Source organism: Anolis sagrei, chromosome X (genome assembly GCF_037176765.1).
Source record: "Anolis sagrei isolate rAnoSag1 chromosome X, rAnoSag1.mat, whole genome shotgun sequence".
NCBI lineage: Eukaryota > Metazoa > Chordata > Lepidosauria > Squamata > Dactyloidae > Anolis > Anolis sagrei.
The window spans coordinates 45,027,333-45,040,656 of NC_090034.1; the positions used below are offsets into that span (position 1 = coordinate 45,027,333).

The window sequence follows — 13,324 nt, forward strand, 5'->3', positions numbered from 1 at the left end:
GAATACATCATGCGATGTGCGGGGCTTGATGAATGCAAACCTGGGGTGAAAATTGCCGGAAGAAACATTAACAACCTCAGATATGCAGATGACACCACTCTGATGGCCGAAAGTGAGGAGGAGCTGAGGAGCCTTCTAATCAAGGTGAAAGAAGAAAGCGCAAAAGCCGGGTTGCAGCTAAACATCAAAAAAACCAAGATTATGGCAACAAGAATGACTGACAACTGGGAAATAGAGGGAGAAAACGTGGAGGCCGTGACAGACTTTGTATTTCTAGGTGCAAAGATCACTGCAGATGCAGACTGTGGCCAGGAAATCAGAAGGCGATTACTTCTTGGGAGGAGAGCAATGTCCAGTCTCGATAAAATAATAAAGAGTAGAGACATCAGACTGGCAACAAAGATCCGCCTAGTCAAAGCCATGGTCTTCCCTGTAGTAACCTACGGATGTGAGAGCTGGACCATAGGGAAGGCTGAGCAAAGGAAGATCGATGCTTTTGAGCTGTGGTGTTGGAGGAAAGTTCTGAGAGTGCCTTGGACTGCGAGAAGATCCAACCAGTCCATCCTCCAGGAAATAAAGCCCGACTGCTCATTGGAGGGAAAGATACTAGAGACAAAGTTGAAGTACTTTGGCCACATCATGAGGAGACAGCAAAGCCTAGAGAAGACAATTATGCTGGGGAAAGTGGAAGGTAAAAGGAAGAGGGGCCGACCAAGGGCAAGATGGATGGATGGCATCCTTGAAGTGACTGGACTGACCTTGAGGGAGCTGGGGGTGGTGGCGGCCGACAGGGAGCTCTGGCGTGCGCTGGTCCAGGAGGTCACGAAGAGTCGGAGACGACTGAACGAATGAGCAACAACAACAACTATTATTATTATTATTATTATTATTATTATTATTATTATTGATATATATTTTATACATATCATTTTGTACACTATTTCCAACAACATGGAGCATGAAAGATGGTGCACTTTGAACCATTGAGAAAGCACAAGGGTCACTATCTCAGCCACCTAAGTGGACAGTTTCGGAGCATTTCAGAGCATTTCTCCAAATGACAAATCCAGGACAATATTAATGTGGGACAGACAGAACTGCTGTAATGTTGTAGTGCAGACTGACACTTCACTCAACTTGCCCCATAAGTATCAAGCTGTCAAATGTTGGAGAGAGAGAGACAAAAGCTGAGTGAGACAACCAGAAGAGGTCAAACGTTGGGGCATTTGTCAATTTTTGAAACTCACAGGAAAGGCCCCTGGCTGTTGAATAAAAGCGAGGCAGCCTTTGAAACAGTGAACGAAAAAGAATCCAGGAGGAAGGAAAGGCATGCTACCCCCCTCCACCCTCACTCTTGGCCTCATCATCATTCCAAATCCAACTCCCCAGCCTGGTTTGAGCCAGTTCTGGACTGTCATGCGAAGGGTCTTTTGTCTAAGTCCGTCACCCCTTTTGGTATTGGAGGGCCTGAAATAGGCTCTGGGCTTCCCACCTCCCGTTGGGCTATGTTTCTCCTCCTCCGTTGACCTCATCCTTTCTGGTCTTGCTTTGCTTCATTCCCTTTAGCTGGCACCTCAGAGCGGAGAGGGAGACGATGACATCAGAAATGAGGGTGGCACGGACGGGGGGCGCCCAGCTTCCTTCCCTCATTGGTCGCCAAGCCGAGGCCAACGGCTTATAAAGTGGGGTCAAGAGACTGGGGTTCAGCCATAAGACCAAGGGATCCAGAGACCAACTTGGCACCATCCCATCATCGCCTGGAGAGGAAGAGCACCTCCGACTCCACCGGCCCTTGGCACGCACCCTGGCAGTAAGTGTGCCCTCCTTTCCCATCACTTTATATCTTTGTTTGGGCTACATTTTTGGTGGCAGTGTCCAGAACTCCTGGCAACTTGGGATGCTGGGAGTTCGACACCAAAAAGTCACCTTTGGTGGGTAGGGGACCAAATCTGGATTTGGGACGTGTCCCAATTATGTGGCAAATTGGAATCACTGGGCAAATTGGCCAATTGGAGTTGGAAATTCTCAGTAAGCAATTAATTAACGGTAAGTCATTTTGGGGCAATGATGTAGCCATCATTGTACTGCATTGATTCAAACCACAGTTGGGATAGGGTTCAAAGCTTAGGGACAGGATGCCTCCTTTGAGGGAAGGAAGTCCAAGGTTCAACCCTGGCGTCTCCAATAAAATAATCTGCTGGCAGCTGGTATGAAAGCCCCTATCAAAGCTGTACGATTCAGAGTAAATAATACCAAGTAATATAATAGACAAACAGTGGGAAATGCTGTAAATCCATTTCCTCTGCCCAATGCTGTGTGCCAGCTTTCCGAGGTTTCAGCCACACTTTGCCATTCTCAATCCACTCTAAACTGAGCAGAACAGCTGAAACTTTGTTTTGAGAGTTATGCGCACATATGGCTAAGGCCAGCTGTTGGCACAGCACTCTGAATTATGACTTCGATCTGGCTAAGGGTCCCTGGCTGGGAGATTGCTTTTAGATATAAGTAGCTCCAAGCTGAATAGGGAGAATTATATTATTTGTATTATTAGTATTATTATTACACAGTATGTCACAGAAAATGAAAAAACGAGAAATCTATGCTGGATTTCATATCACAAGTCGAACACTTCCCAAGGGTCTAGGACTGTGTGATGTATTTTCGAATACATTTATTATTTATAATTATTATACATTATTATTATTATTATTATTATTATTATTAGTAGTAGTGATTAGGATGTTGGACTAGGACACTGAGAGACCAGTGTTCAATCCCCATTCAGCCATGGAGTAATCTTGGGTAAGTCACAATCTCTCAGCCTCAGAGGAAGGCAGTGGCTAACACCCCGCTGGACAAACCTCATACATTGGATTCAACTTGAAGGCACACCAGGATGAGGAAGCCAGATCCATAACTCAGCAAGGAATTGCTTTGTTTCTTTTCTTGGGCAACTTTTGAACTGGAGAGTGGCCTTAGGCAATGATGGAGAAAGAGGACCACACAGTTCAGGTGCTGGCTTTCCTTATGCTCATAGCAACAAACCAGGCAGATAGAGATGTAGCATTCGGCGTTTCTCCCATTCAAAAGCCACAAATTTTGTGATTTTTGCAAAACATGGAGATCAAGAGTTACTTTGAACAATTATAGCCATAATGGTAACTATAACTAGTTTGTAGGGCATGGGACTAGAACTGTCACTATGGTCCTCCCTCTACATTGTGACTTTGACTTTTGCGGATTGGATTGTCCGTTGATTTAAATGTTCTCCAGGAATATCTAGGTCCTCCAGTGTAACCCTATGGTCAACATCCTCTAGTCATGCTGAAGGACCTAGAGATTAATATTGAGAGTGGATTCTCCAGTGCAATTCTACAATCAGGGTCTTTGGTAACCTCACGAGTCTATAAGGTCCCATCAGCCCTGACCAGCATCGCCAACTGGATTTGGAGTCTGTGACATCTGGGGAACCTCAAGCAGATCTATCCTTGATATAAATGTGCATCCTCATGATGGCATTGGCATTCTCCAGTAGGCACTTATCTCTGCCAGCATGATGACTCTTCTCCAATAAGGAGGCATACCACAAAACAGCCCTAATAGCCATTATTGAGCGTGAATCACTTCTCCCATCTGCCGACAATTTCTTTTTGTCATCCTGGAGGATTGAAATTTCCACGAAGAAGACGCTTGTCCTTGAAAGAATTAGGGGAGAAGAAGAAAAAGTCTGTATTCTTAGTTGGAAGGAGCCTCAAGGACCATCTAGCCCAGCTCTCTGCCATTACAGGGACACATCCCTATTGTTCTTACCCAAAGCGTTTTAGTTGGATTTTATAACAGAGCTTTGTTGTATCTGAAATGCACAAAACAAGGCGAGGAACAACAAAGCACAAGACAAAACCAACAAACAAAGCCAGCGTGGATCCGAACCTCCCACATTGAAACTTCTCCTGAAAAGACCCTCTCCATGTTCAAACCTGTAAATGTTTTCTTCTGCCTTCTTTATATGAGATAAAGAGCAGTTCCCAATCTTTCAAAGGCTTCTCTCTAAGCAAAGTGGATCCTTTGTCCGTTTTCAACCACAAGGACTTAGTTGTGATGGGATACGTCAAACTTGATCCTCAAAATGAGAAACTCGAGTGCAGTAGGCCCTCCAAATTTGCTGGCATTTGAGTGCAGGCTCCCATAAAAGTGGAAAACCCATGCATTTACAAACCTCTAGGACCTCCAGTCCAGTTCGATGCTCAATGTATGCTGCATGTTGACCATACAGTTGCACTAGAGGACTTCAGTCACATCCACACCGTAGCATTAATGCCGTTTGGCACCACTTGGATCCATGCTATGCACTCCTGGGAGTTGTAGTTTGATGAGCCACCCTGCCCTCTTTGGCAAAGAAAGCCAAAGACCTTGTCAAGCCTACAACTCCCAGGAATCACAAAAAGAGAGTTGATCAGATTAAGGTGTTAGGGCTTCTTGGATGTTCAGTTTCTCAACAGTTCCCCAAGCTCATATATTATATCATGTTTCTTTGGGTGCCCGGGAATATGTCTATGGTTTCACCCCAGTTTTTGTGTATATATATGAGTCTTTTCTCCCATCTGTTTATTAATAAAGCATACAGTGGAATCAAGACATAGGAGAAGCTCTAAAAAGTTGTGTCAATATAAACCTCTATAAGACGTGTGGGGACATTGTGTATGGCCTGGGGGTTTCCTGTCAAACCAGTTTTTAGGTCTGCTAAATCATTAGATCACTCCTCCCAGGAATGTTTGCAGCTGGGCTGATATGTTATAAATTTGTAGTCATTATTAAAGGAGGGGAGGGGTTGATATTTCAATAACATTCCCTTCAGACTTACTGTGTAACCACTCTTAGGTCCATGATGCACAAAGCCATTCACTGACTGCTAGAGAGTGAGCATGGACTGGTTATGTTCCCATAGCCAGATGCAAATCGATTACATCATCCCCAGATGTGTTGTCATCTTGTGATGTCATCAGGCCATATCTGGCTACAGGGACATAGCCAGACGTCCTCTGACATATTAGAAGCTAAACCAATGAGTCAAGGGGCCTTGGGTTGCTGCAAAGGGAGGGGAAATCTTTGAATCTCCACAATGACCCCAAAAGAGCATACACAAGGGCAAGATGGGCCTACACCTGAGCCTAGACTCTAATCCTGGATCGAATCTCCCTTTCTGTACATCCCAGCCCTCCACAATGGCTCCCAGCAAGCCCCTCCATGCGAACACGCCGCTGCGGGAGAGCACTGCCCTCTCCAAGCTGACTGGCATTAAGGTCTACTTGAAGCTCGACTGTGCTCAGCCTACGGGCTCCTTCAAGATACGGGGCATTGGGCACTTCTGCAAAACGGTACAGTATTTATTTATTTATTTATTTATTTATCGTGTCAGAAGCAAATTACAGATACAGTTATCATGTATTTGAAAATTCAAACAAATTTTAAAACTTTGCATTAAATTAAATGTTATTTGACCAGAAGCTGGCTACTTGGAGTGCCTCTGGTGTTGCTGTGCATGTGGCAGGGCTCAGGCAACATTGTAGTAAGTGGTTTGTGGTTTGCTCTTCTCCAAACTCGCATGTCGCGGACTCCACTTTGTCGCCCCATTTCTTAAGGCTGGCTGTGCATCTCGTGGTGCCAGAGCACGATCTGTTCAGTGCCTTCCAAGTTGCCCAGTCTTCTGTGTGCCCAGGAGGGAGTCTCTCATTCGGTATCAGCCATGGCTTGAGGTTCTGGGTTTTAGCCTGCCACTTTTGGACTCTTGCTTGCTGAGGTGTTCCTGTAATTATCTCTGTAGATCTTGGGAAGCTATTTCTTGATTTAAGGCATTGGTTTGCTGGCTGATATCCAAACAGAAGATGGGCCTCAGATGTCACTGCCTTGGTCTTTCATTATTGGCTGCCCTTCCCAACAGATGTCAGGTGGTGCAATACTGGTTAAACAGTATAATTTCGCCAGTGGTGTGGGGAGTAGACATCCTATAATAAACCGGTATGTCTCATTAAGAGCCACATCCACTGTCTTAGCGTGGTGAGATGTGTTCCACACTGGGTATGCATATTCAGCAGCAAAGTAGCAAAGTGCAAGGGCAGATGTCTTCAATGTATCTGGTTGTAATTCCCAGGTTGTGGAAGTCAGCTTTCATATGATATTGTTTCTAGCACCCACTTTTTGCTTGATAGTCAAGCAATGCTTCTTGTATGTCTGAGCACGATCCAGAGTGACTCCCAGGTATTTGGGTGTGCTGCAATGCTCCAGTGGGATTCCTTCCCAGGTAATCCTCAGAGCTCGAGATGCTTGTCTGTTCTTAAGATGAGAAGCATACGTCTGTATTTTAGATGGATTAGGAATCAGTCGGTTTTCCCTCTAATAGGCAGTACGAGCACCTAAAGCAGGGGTCCTCAAACTAAGGCCCGGGGCCCGGATGCGGCCCTCCAAGCTCATTTACCCGGCCCTCGCTCAGGGTCAACCTAAATCTGAAATTATTTGAAAGCACACAACAACAATCCTATCTCATCAGCCAAAAGCAGGCCCACACTTCCCATTGAAATACCAATAAGTTTATATTTGTCAAAATTGTTATTCATTTTAATTACTGTATTGTTTTTAAGTGAGGGGTTTTTTTGGTTTGTTTGGTTTTTTTTTGGTTTTTTTTTTTTTGCATTACAAATAAGATATTTGCAGTGTGCATAGGAATTCATTCGTGTTTTTTTCAAATTATAATCCGGCCCTCCAACAGTTTGAGAGACTGTGACCTGGTCCTCTGTTTAAAAAGTTTGTGGACCCCTGACCTAAAGCTTCAAAGAGCTTCTGTTCAACCAATTCAAAGCTGTTCTGTTCAACCAATTCGAGCGGTGATGGCACGATCATCAGCATAGATGAAACTATCTGTCCCTTCTGGCAGTGGTTGATCATTTGTGTAAATGTTAAACATTTACATTTACACATAAGAGAAGCCTCACCACAGGATCGTAACACATTTGGGCATCCCTTGGGCAATGTCTTTGTATACTGCTGATTCTCTCACACCAGAAGCGACTTGCATCGTGCAACCAAACAAACAAGTGATACAGTGGAATAAGTGTACAGATTAAATAAAGAGATTTGGATGACCAAATTGGGGGAGGAAAGAGGATGCCATGCAGACCATCCCTTGAAGACATTTGCTCTTCACAGAAGGTGCAGGCAAAAGCAAATGGTGTTCTTCCACACTGATAGCTTTTGCCAACTTGGTCACCCTCCGATGCTGTTTGGTCCCAGTTTCATCAAAAGGTCTGACGCTGCTGGTGGGATACAGCACTCTCTTTGTGCCCTTATAAATGGGTTCTTGGGGAAGGGAGAGAGGGGCTTCTCGATTCCGACTGCAGATCCCGTTGACTTATATAGGAATTAAATTAGAATCAGAGCATTGTCAATGGCATAGTGACCTTCAGGATGCATGAGTTGATCCAGAAGGAATGGCAACAAAATTGTGTGGCATGAAGATGCCCACAGCTGATGTCCTCTTCTCTTGTTTTGCTCCCACAGTGGGCAGAGCGAGGCTGCAAGCGTTTTGTCGGCTCCTCAGGTAACTGATTCCTTGCCTCCTTTATTGCTATCAATGTGTCATCTTCATCTCTGTCTCTCAACTGCCACGCCAGCCAAGAATTGTGGTCCTCATTAGCCATTAATAAATTATCAATATACCATCATCATCATCATCATCATCATCATCATCATCCAATGAGTCATGGGCAGTTTCCCTTCTAGGCTTGGCTTTCTCTAAGACCCATTCGTTGGCCTTTTTTTACTGTCTATGACATTGATTCTGTGCCCTCTAATTGTCCTACTTGGGTCCACTGCTTTTAAAATGTCCTTTGCCCCCACTTTCCCTCCCTTTGTCCTCAGGTGACTTCCATCGCGGAACTCTGCTTTGAGAAGGCATAAGTGGTTTGCACTCCGTTCATTCAAAAGGAGAGAGATAGTATTGTTAGCTGTCCTGTTAGAGGCCAAAGTCTTCCTGGGTGGCTGAGGACCAAATGAGCAATTAAGAGCCATTAGCTCTACAAAAAGCTTACTCTAGCTTACGATGGAAATGCTTGTGGCTCAGTTTTGGATTCCCCCATATACTATGGGGACAGACATAATGAGCAACTGGAGTTGTGTTTACTAGTATGTGACCATTTGTCCTCTTCAGGAGGAAACGCGGGGCTCGCGGCTGCCTACTCGGCCCGGATGTTGGGAATTCCAGCTACCATCTATGTGCCCACATCGACGCCAGCATTCACTGTAGATCGTCTAAAAGATGAAGGGAGCGACGTGTGTGTTGAGGGAGAGGTTGGTGTGAAGCGTTGATACTACAGTGTAGGGATGCACACACTGCATGTCTCCCACCCCCCCGAGCAAAGAAAGGCGCATTTTCTTCTTCCCTCTCTCCCAGTCCACATCTAATAGAATGGCTTCCTTTCCCCCAGATGCTGTTGGAGACCACAAAAGCAGCCAAGGAGCTGGTTAAGAACAACCCCGAGTGGGTCTATGTCTCTCCATACGACGATCCTCTCATCTGGTATGTGAGCTATTGCATGGAGAAAGGTGTCATTTGGTGAGGCTCAAGACCTTATCAAGCTCCAAGTCCCAGGATTCCGTAGCCTTGCGCCAGGGCAATTCAAGTGGTCTCAAACCACCTTTCTTGGACAGTGTAGATGTCCTCTCTCTCTGCCTTTATAATAATCATAATACTTCATTTATATTCCGCCCTTCTTCCCATGGGGACTCAGAGCAGATTACAGTGTAAACAGATACTGGCAAACATTCAATGCCTTGATTACAATACAATGAGACACACAAACACAAGGCAAAAGCTTCTCCTTTCATTTCCGGCTTTGGAGGCAGTGCTCCTCTCTGGCTCTGGGGAAGGTGCTTATTTCCAGGCTGAGAAGCCTGTGTTTTCACCTCCTGGTCATGTGACCAGCATGACTGCTTGGAGTGTCTTATGTCTTTCCTGCCAAAGAGGTACCTTTTTAGCTACTTACATTTGCATGTTTTCAAACAGCTAGGTTGGCAGGAGCTATAGTTAACAGCGGGCACTCACCCAGTCCTATGGATTTGAACTGCCAATCTTCAGGTCAGCAGTTTAGCAGCACAAGGGTTCAACCCACTGCGCCACCACGGCTTTGGAACTAGCTTGTTGTATTGCACCTCCTCCGCAGGGAAGGGCACATGTCCCTCGTCCGAGAGATGAAGGAGCAGATGGAGTCCAAACCAGGAGCCCTGGCCCTATCAGTTGGAGGAGGGGGCATGCTGTGCGGAGTGATCAGGGGCCTCCGTGAGGTGGGCTGGGACGATGTGCCCATCATTGCCCTCGAAACAAAGGGTGCCCACAGCCTGAACGCGGCCTTGGCAGCTGGGAAGTTGGTGACCCTCCCAAACATTACCAGGTGAGCTATGGCACTCTTGACACAGTTCCCTGGCAAAGCAGAGAGGGTGAAGGCAGTACTGCTAAGCTTCCTTAGGCGTTCCTATCACCAACCGTATCGAAGACCCTGACATCCTTGTGACTTGAATCATCCTTATTTACTGTCCTCTTTTCCTTCCGGTTCCAGCATTGCCACCACACTTGGTGTCAGTACCGTAGCAGCGGAGGCTCTGAAACTGGCTCAGGAGCACCCCGTCTTTTCTGTTGTCATCACAGATCAGGAGGCAGTGATAGCCATCGAGAGGTTTGTGGGTACGTCCTTTGTCTCCTAGTAGACCCCACTGTACGCCCCAATAGAACAGACTCATTCTTGAAGGGTAAACCTGCATGGAACTATAACAGCAACATTTACTCATTGGAGGGAGGTATCTTAGCATTTGGGGGAATATGAAGTCATGGTATGGCATGACATTGAACTGGGTGGCCCTTGTGGTCTCTTCCAACTCTATATTTTATGATGATGTATGGATAAATCATTACCAGGTGCAATATCCTCATTTCGCTCACTCTGCAGGAAGAGGAGTGTTTGGATGGGGCATAAAGAAGTAAAGGATAGCCCCTTGAACCCCATCCAAAGAGGGAATACACAGGGGGTGGACATCACTTGAACTGCAGGGCAAAGCGTTAATACTCATCCAACAGAATGATGGTCAGAAATGGGCTCACTGTGTTAATGCTCTGCCTATTTATTGTAGTACCTTGGCCAGGCCATGACCTCCTCCAGAAAGCTCCATTCTTCCCTTTGGTTTCTCAGCGAGCACATTTTTGACCCACATCTGATTGGCAGCTATATGTCTTTACCATAAGAGCAGCTCATGGTTGTTGGACGGCCACTCCACTCAACCCTAGCTAAGGGAAAGGGGTGCTGGGAGTTGCAACTCACCAATTATTATTTATATTATTATTATTATTATTATTATTATTATTTTACTGACACAAAAACACAGTATGTAACAGCAAATGAGATATATATGCTGGATTTCGTATCACAAAATCACAAGTCGAACACTTCCCAAGCGTCTGGGACTGTGTGATGTATTTTCAAATGATGATGATGATGATTATTATTATTATTATTATAAACACAAGATTAGTACACAGCAAACAAGATCACTATGCTGGCTGTTGTATTGGATCACAGGTTGGACACTTCCGCAGTGTCTAGGACTGTGTGATGTATCGGCGAATAATGCATGCAGATCCAAGTAAGCTGGCCTTTTGCAGCTGACAGATGGCAATTTTGTTAGCACCGATTGTGTTTAAGTGCAGGCCAAGGTCTTTAGGCACTGCACCCACTGTGCCGATCACCACTGGGACTACTTTTACTGGCTTGTGCTAGAGTATTTCCAGTTTGATCTTTATTATTATTATTATTATTATTATTATTATTATTATTATTATTACTACTAGCTGTTCCCTGCCACGCGTTGCTGTGGCCCAGTCTGGTGATCTGGAAAATAAAGTAATGAGAAAGTGTTGGTTTCTAATATATGTAATTTCTTAATGTTTATGGGTAAACAGTATTTCTTGCTGTTTCTTTGTCAGTGTTGATGTGGAGATTGTCTGGTTTGCCTACTCGGGAAAATGCAAAATACAATTGTTCTTCTTTAGGAATCCCTTTCAAATCTATGATACTATGTGTGCAGAGCTGTAGCCAGAAATTTTTTTTGGGAGGGGTTGAAAATTTCGTTTTTTTTTTTAAATTTCGCACGGGGGGTGGGTGGGTGGGTGGGTTGAAACCTGCCTCCTAGCTCACACTGAAGCAAAGAGCACAGCAGGGGGCAAAGCAGCCTTCCATAGCCTGCAGCTCCGCCCCTGTCAACCACCTCCACCAAGTCTGGCCTCCTTAATGAGAGCATTCAACCCCCCCCCCCCAACTTGGTTGCTTCACTACATCCGCTATTGCTGCAAGTAATGACAGTGTGGATAAATTGTCAATATTAGCTTGACATAGTGCTTGCAGTTCTGGAGGGACTCTTATCTTTTTGCGACTCATAGACTTAGCATGGGGATTGGGTTAACCAGTTAAAATTCATGAGTAAACCAGGGGTTTTTTTTAACCTGAAAAATTTGGGGGGGGGGGGGGGGTTGAACCCCTAACCCCCCCCCCCCCCCCCAGGCCTGTATGTATGTGTGTGAATCATATCTATCTATAACTATGGCTGGATAGCTCTTTGTCAGGAGGGCTTTGATTACATTTTCTTGCCCTGGTGAAGCAAGTTGGACTGGATGGCCGTAAGTATTTTCTGATGGTCATGGGAGTTCTGTGTGGGAAGTTTGCCCCAATTCTCTCATTTGAGGGGTTCAGAATGCTCTTTGATTGTAGGTGAACTATAAATCCCAGTAACTACAACTCACAAATGTCAAGGTCTATTTCCCCAAAACTCCATCTGTGTTCATATTTGGGCATATTTGTGCCAAGTTTGGTCCAGATCCATCATTGTTTGAGTGCTCTCTGGATGTAGGTGAACTGCAACTCCCAAACACAAGGTCAGTGCCCACCAAACCCTTCTAGTCTTTTCTGTTGGTCAGGGGAATCCTGTGTGCCAAGTTTGGTTCAATTCCATCGTTGGTGGAGTTCAGAATGCTCTTTGATTATAGGTGAACTATAAATCCCAACAAGTACAACTCCCAAATGATGAAATCATAATTTTTTGAGTGATGGTCACTCCTTGTGTAGTGAGATGTTTTGTTGCCAAATTTGGTGTGTTTTCGTTCATTGGTTCTTTTGCTTTTAAGGTGCGCATTATGCACAGAGCATTTATATATGTATAGATTATTATTATTATTATTAGTATTATTACTATATTTATGTATATCCCCCCTTTCTCCCTGTGGGGACTCAAGACGGCTAAATATCTGGATGGCCATCAATATGAAACAATAATGGATCAGAGCAAGAGTTGAACTGTCTCACCCCGCATGATGCCTTTCTCTCCTTCATCTGTAGACGATGAGAAGATCTTGGTGGAGCCAGCCTGTGGGGCCGCCTTGACCGCCGTCTACAGCCAGGTGGTCCAACGGCTGCAAGCGGAGGGCAAGCTGAGTCCCCGGCTGGAGTCCCTTGTGGTGATCGTGTGCGGCGGCAACAACATCACCCTGCCGCAGCTGCAGCTCCTGAAGGAACAACTGGGCATCCCAAATGACACCGAGTCATGGGACCAAGGCTTGACAGAAGGCCAGGTGACCCTGGCTGTGTGGGACGTCACCTCTCAAAGCAGCAGTGGGGCACTCCGGGCTTCGCTCCAAGCATGTTGGAAGCCGTGCGCTTATTAAAACCTCAAAGTGCCGCATCCTGTGTGGTTTCCCTGAGTTGTGTCACACACAAGTGGGCGGACAGGGGAGGGGACCGCGGCTCACATCTTGGATTTGCTTGGGATCGCTAACAGACAAGGCACTCTCAGGAGCTGAAGACCTCTCCGTCTCTGTTGCATTACATGTCTCCAAATCCCACCTCTCTTCTTGTCCAGCCCTTGCCTTGGATCAAACTGCAAGGCTTAGTTTCCTTTCTTCTTGAGAAGGTGTGACACACAAATATTGCAGGATGGCATCGGTGGGCAACTCTGAATCCCTCCTCAGGATAGTCTCATGGCCCAATAAAAAATGTCCCAGAAAAGGCAAGCGGATGATCCATTTCAACAAAGCAGGCCTAGGAGTATTGATTTCCCATTGGGAAGTCAATGGGATTTGACTGCCACCCCCAAATCCTTTCCATTGCAAGAGGGGCAGCACAAAACAATCCATTGTTCCTATGCGAAGTCATTTACCTTGATGGGAGAAATAGTTGGACATCAGGCATGTCTGAAGTCGCCATCCCAGAACTGAAGCCTACCTTCTTAGGGCCAA

The 13,324-nt window shown here is 45.6% G+C and overlaps 1 protein-coding gene across 1 annotated transcript; it reads left to right on the top strand.

Moving 5' to 3' along the window:
- The first annotated feature begins 1,433 nt into the window (after positions 1-1,433).
- LOC132781303 (L-serine dehydratase/L-threonine deaminase) lies at positions 1,434-12,771 on the top strand. Its single transcript, XM_060785441.2, has 8 exons — positions 1,434-1,810; positions 5,214-5,375; positions 7,552-7,591; positions 8,201-8,340; positions 8,478-8,569; positions 9,213-9,440; positions 9,606-9,730; positions 12,429-12,771. The coding sequence occupies exons 2-8, from the start codon at positions 5,223-5,225 to the stop codon at positions 12,752-12,754; spliced, it is 1,104 nt and encodes a 367-aa protein (XP_060641424.2). The 5' UTR covers positions 1,434-1,810; positions 5,214-5,222; the 3' UTR covers positions 12,755-12,771.
- The last annotated feature ends 553 nt before the right edge of the window (positions 12,772-13,324 follow it).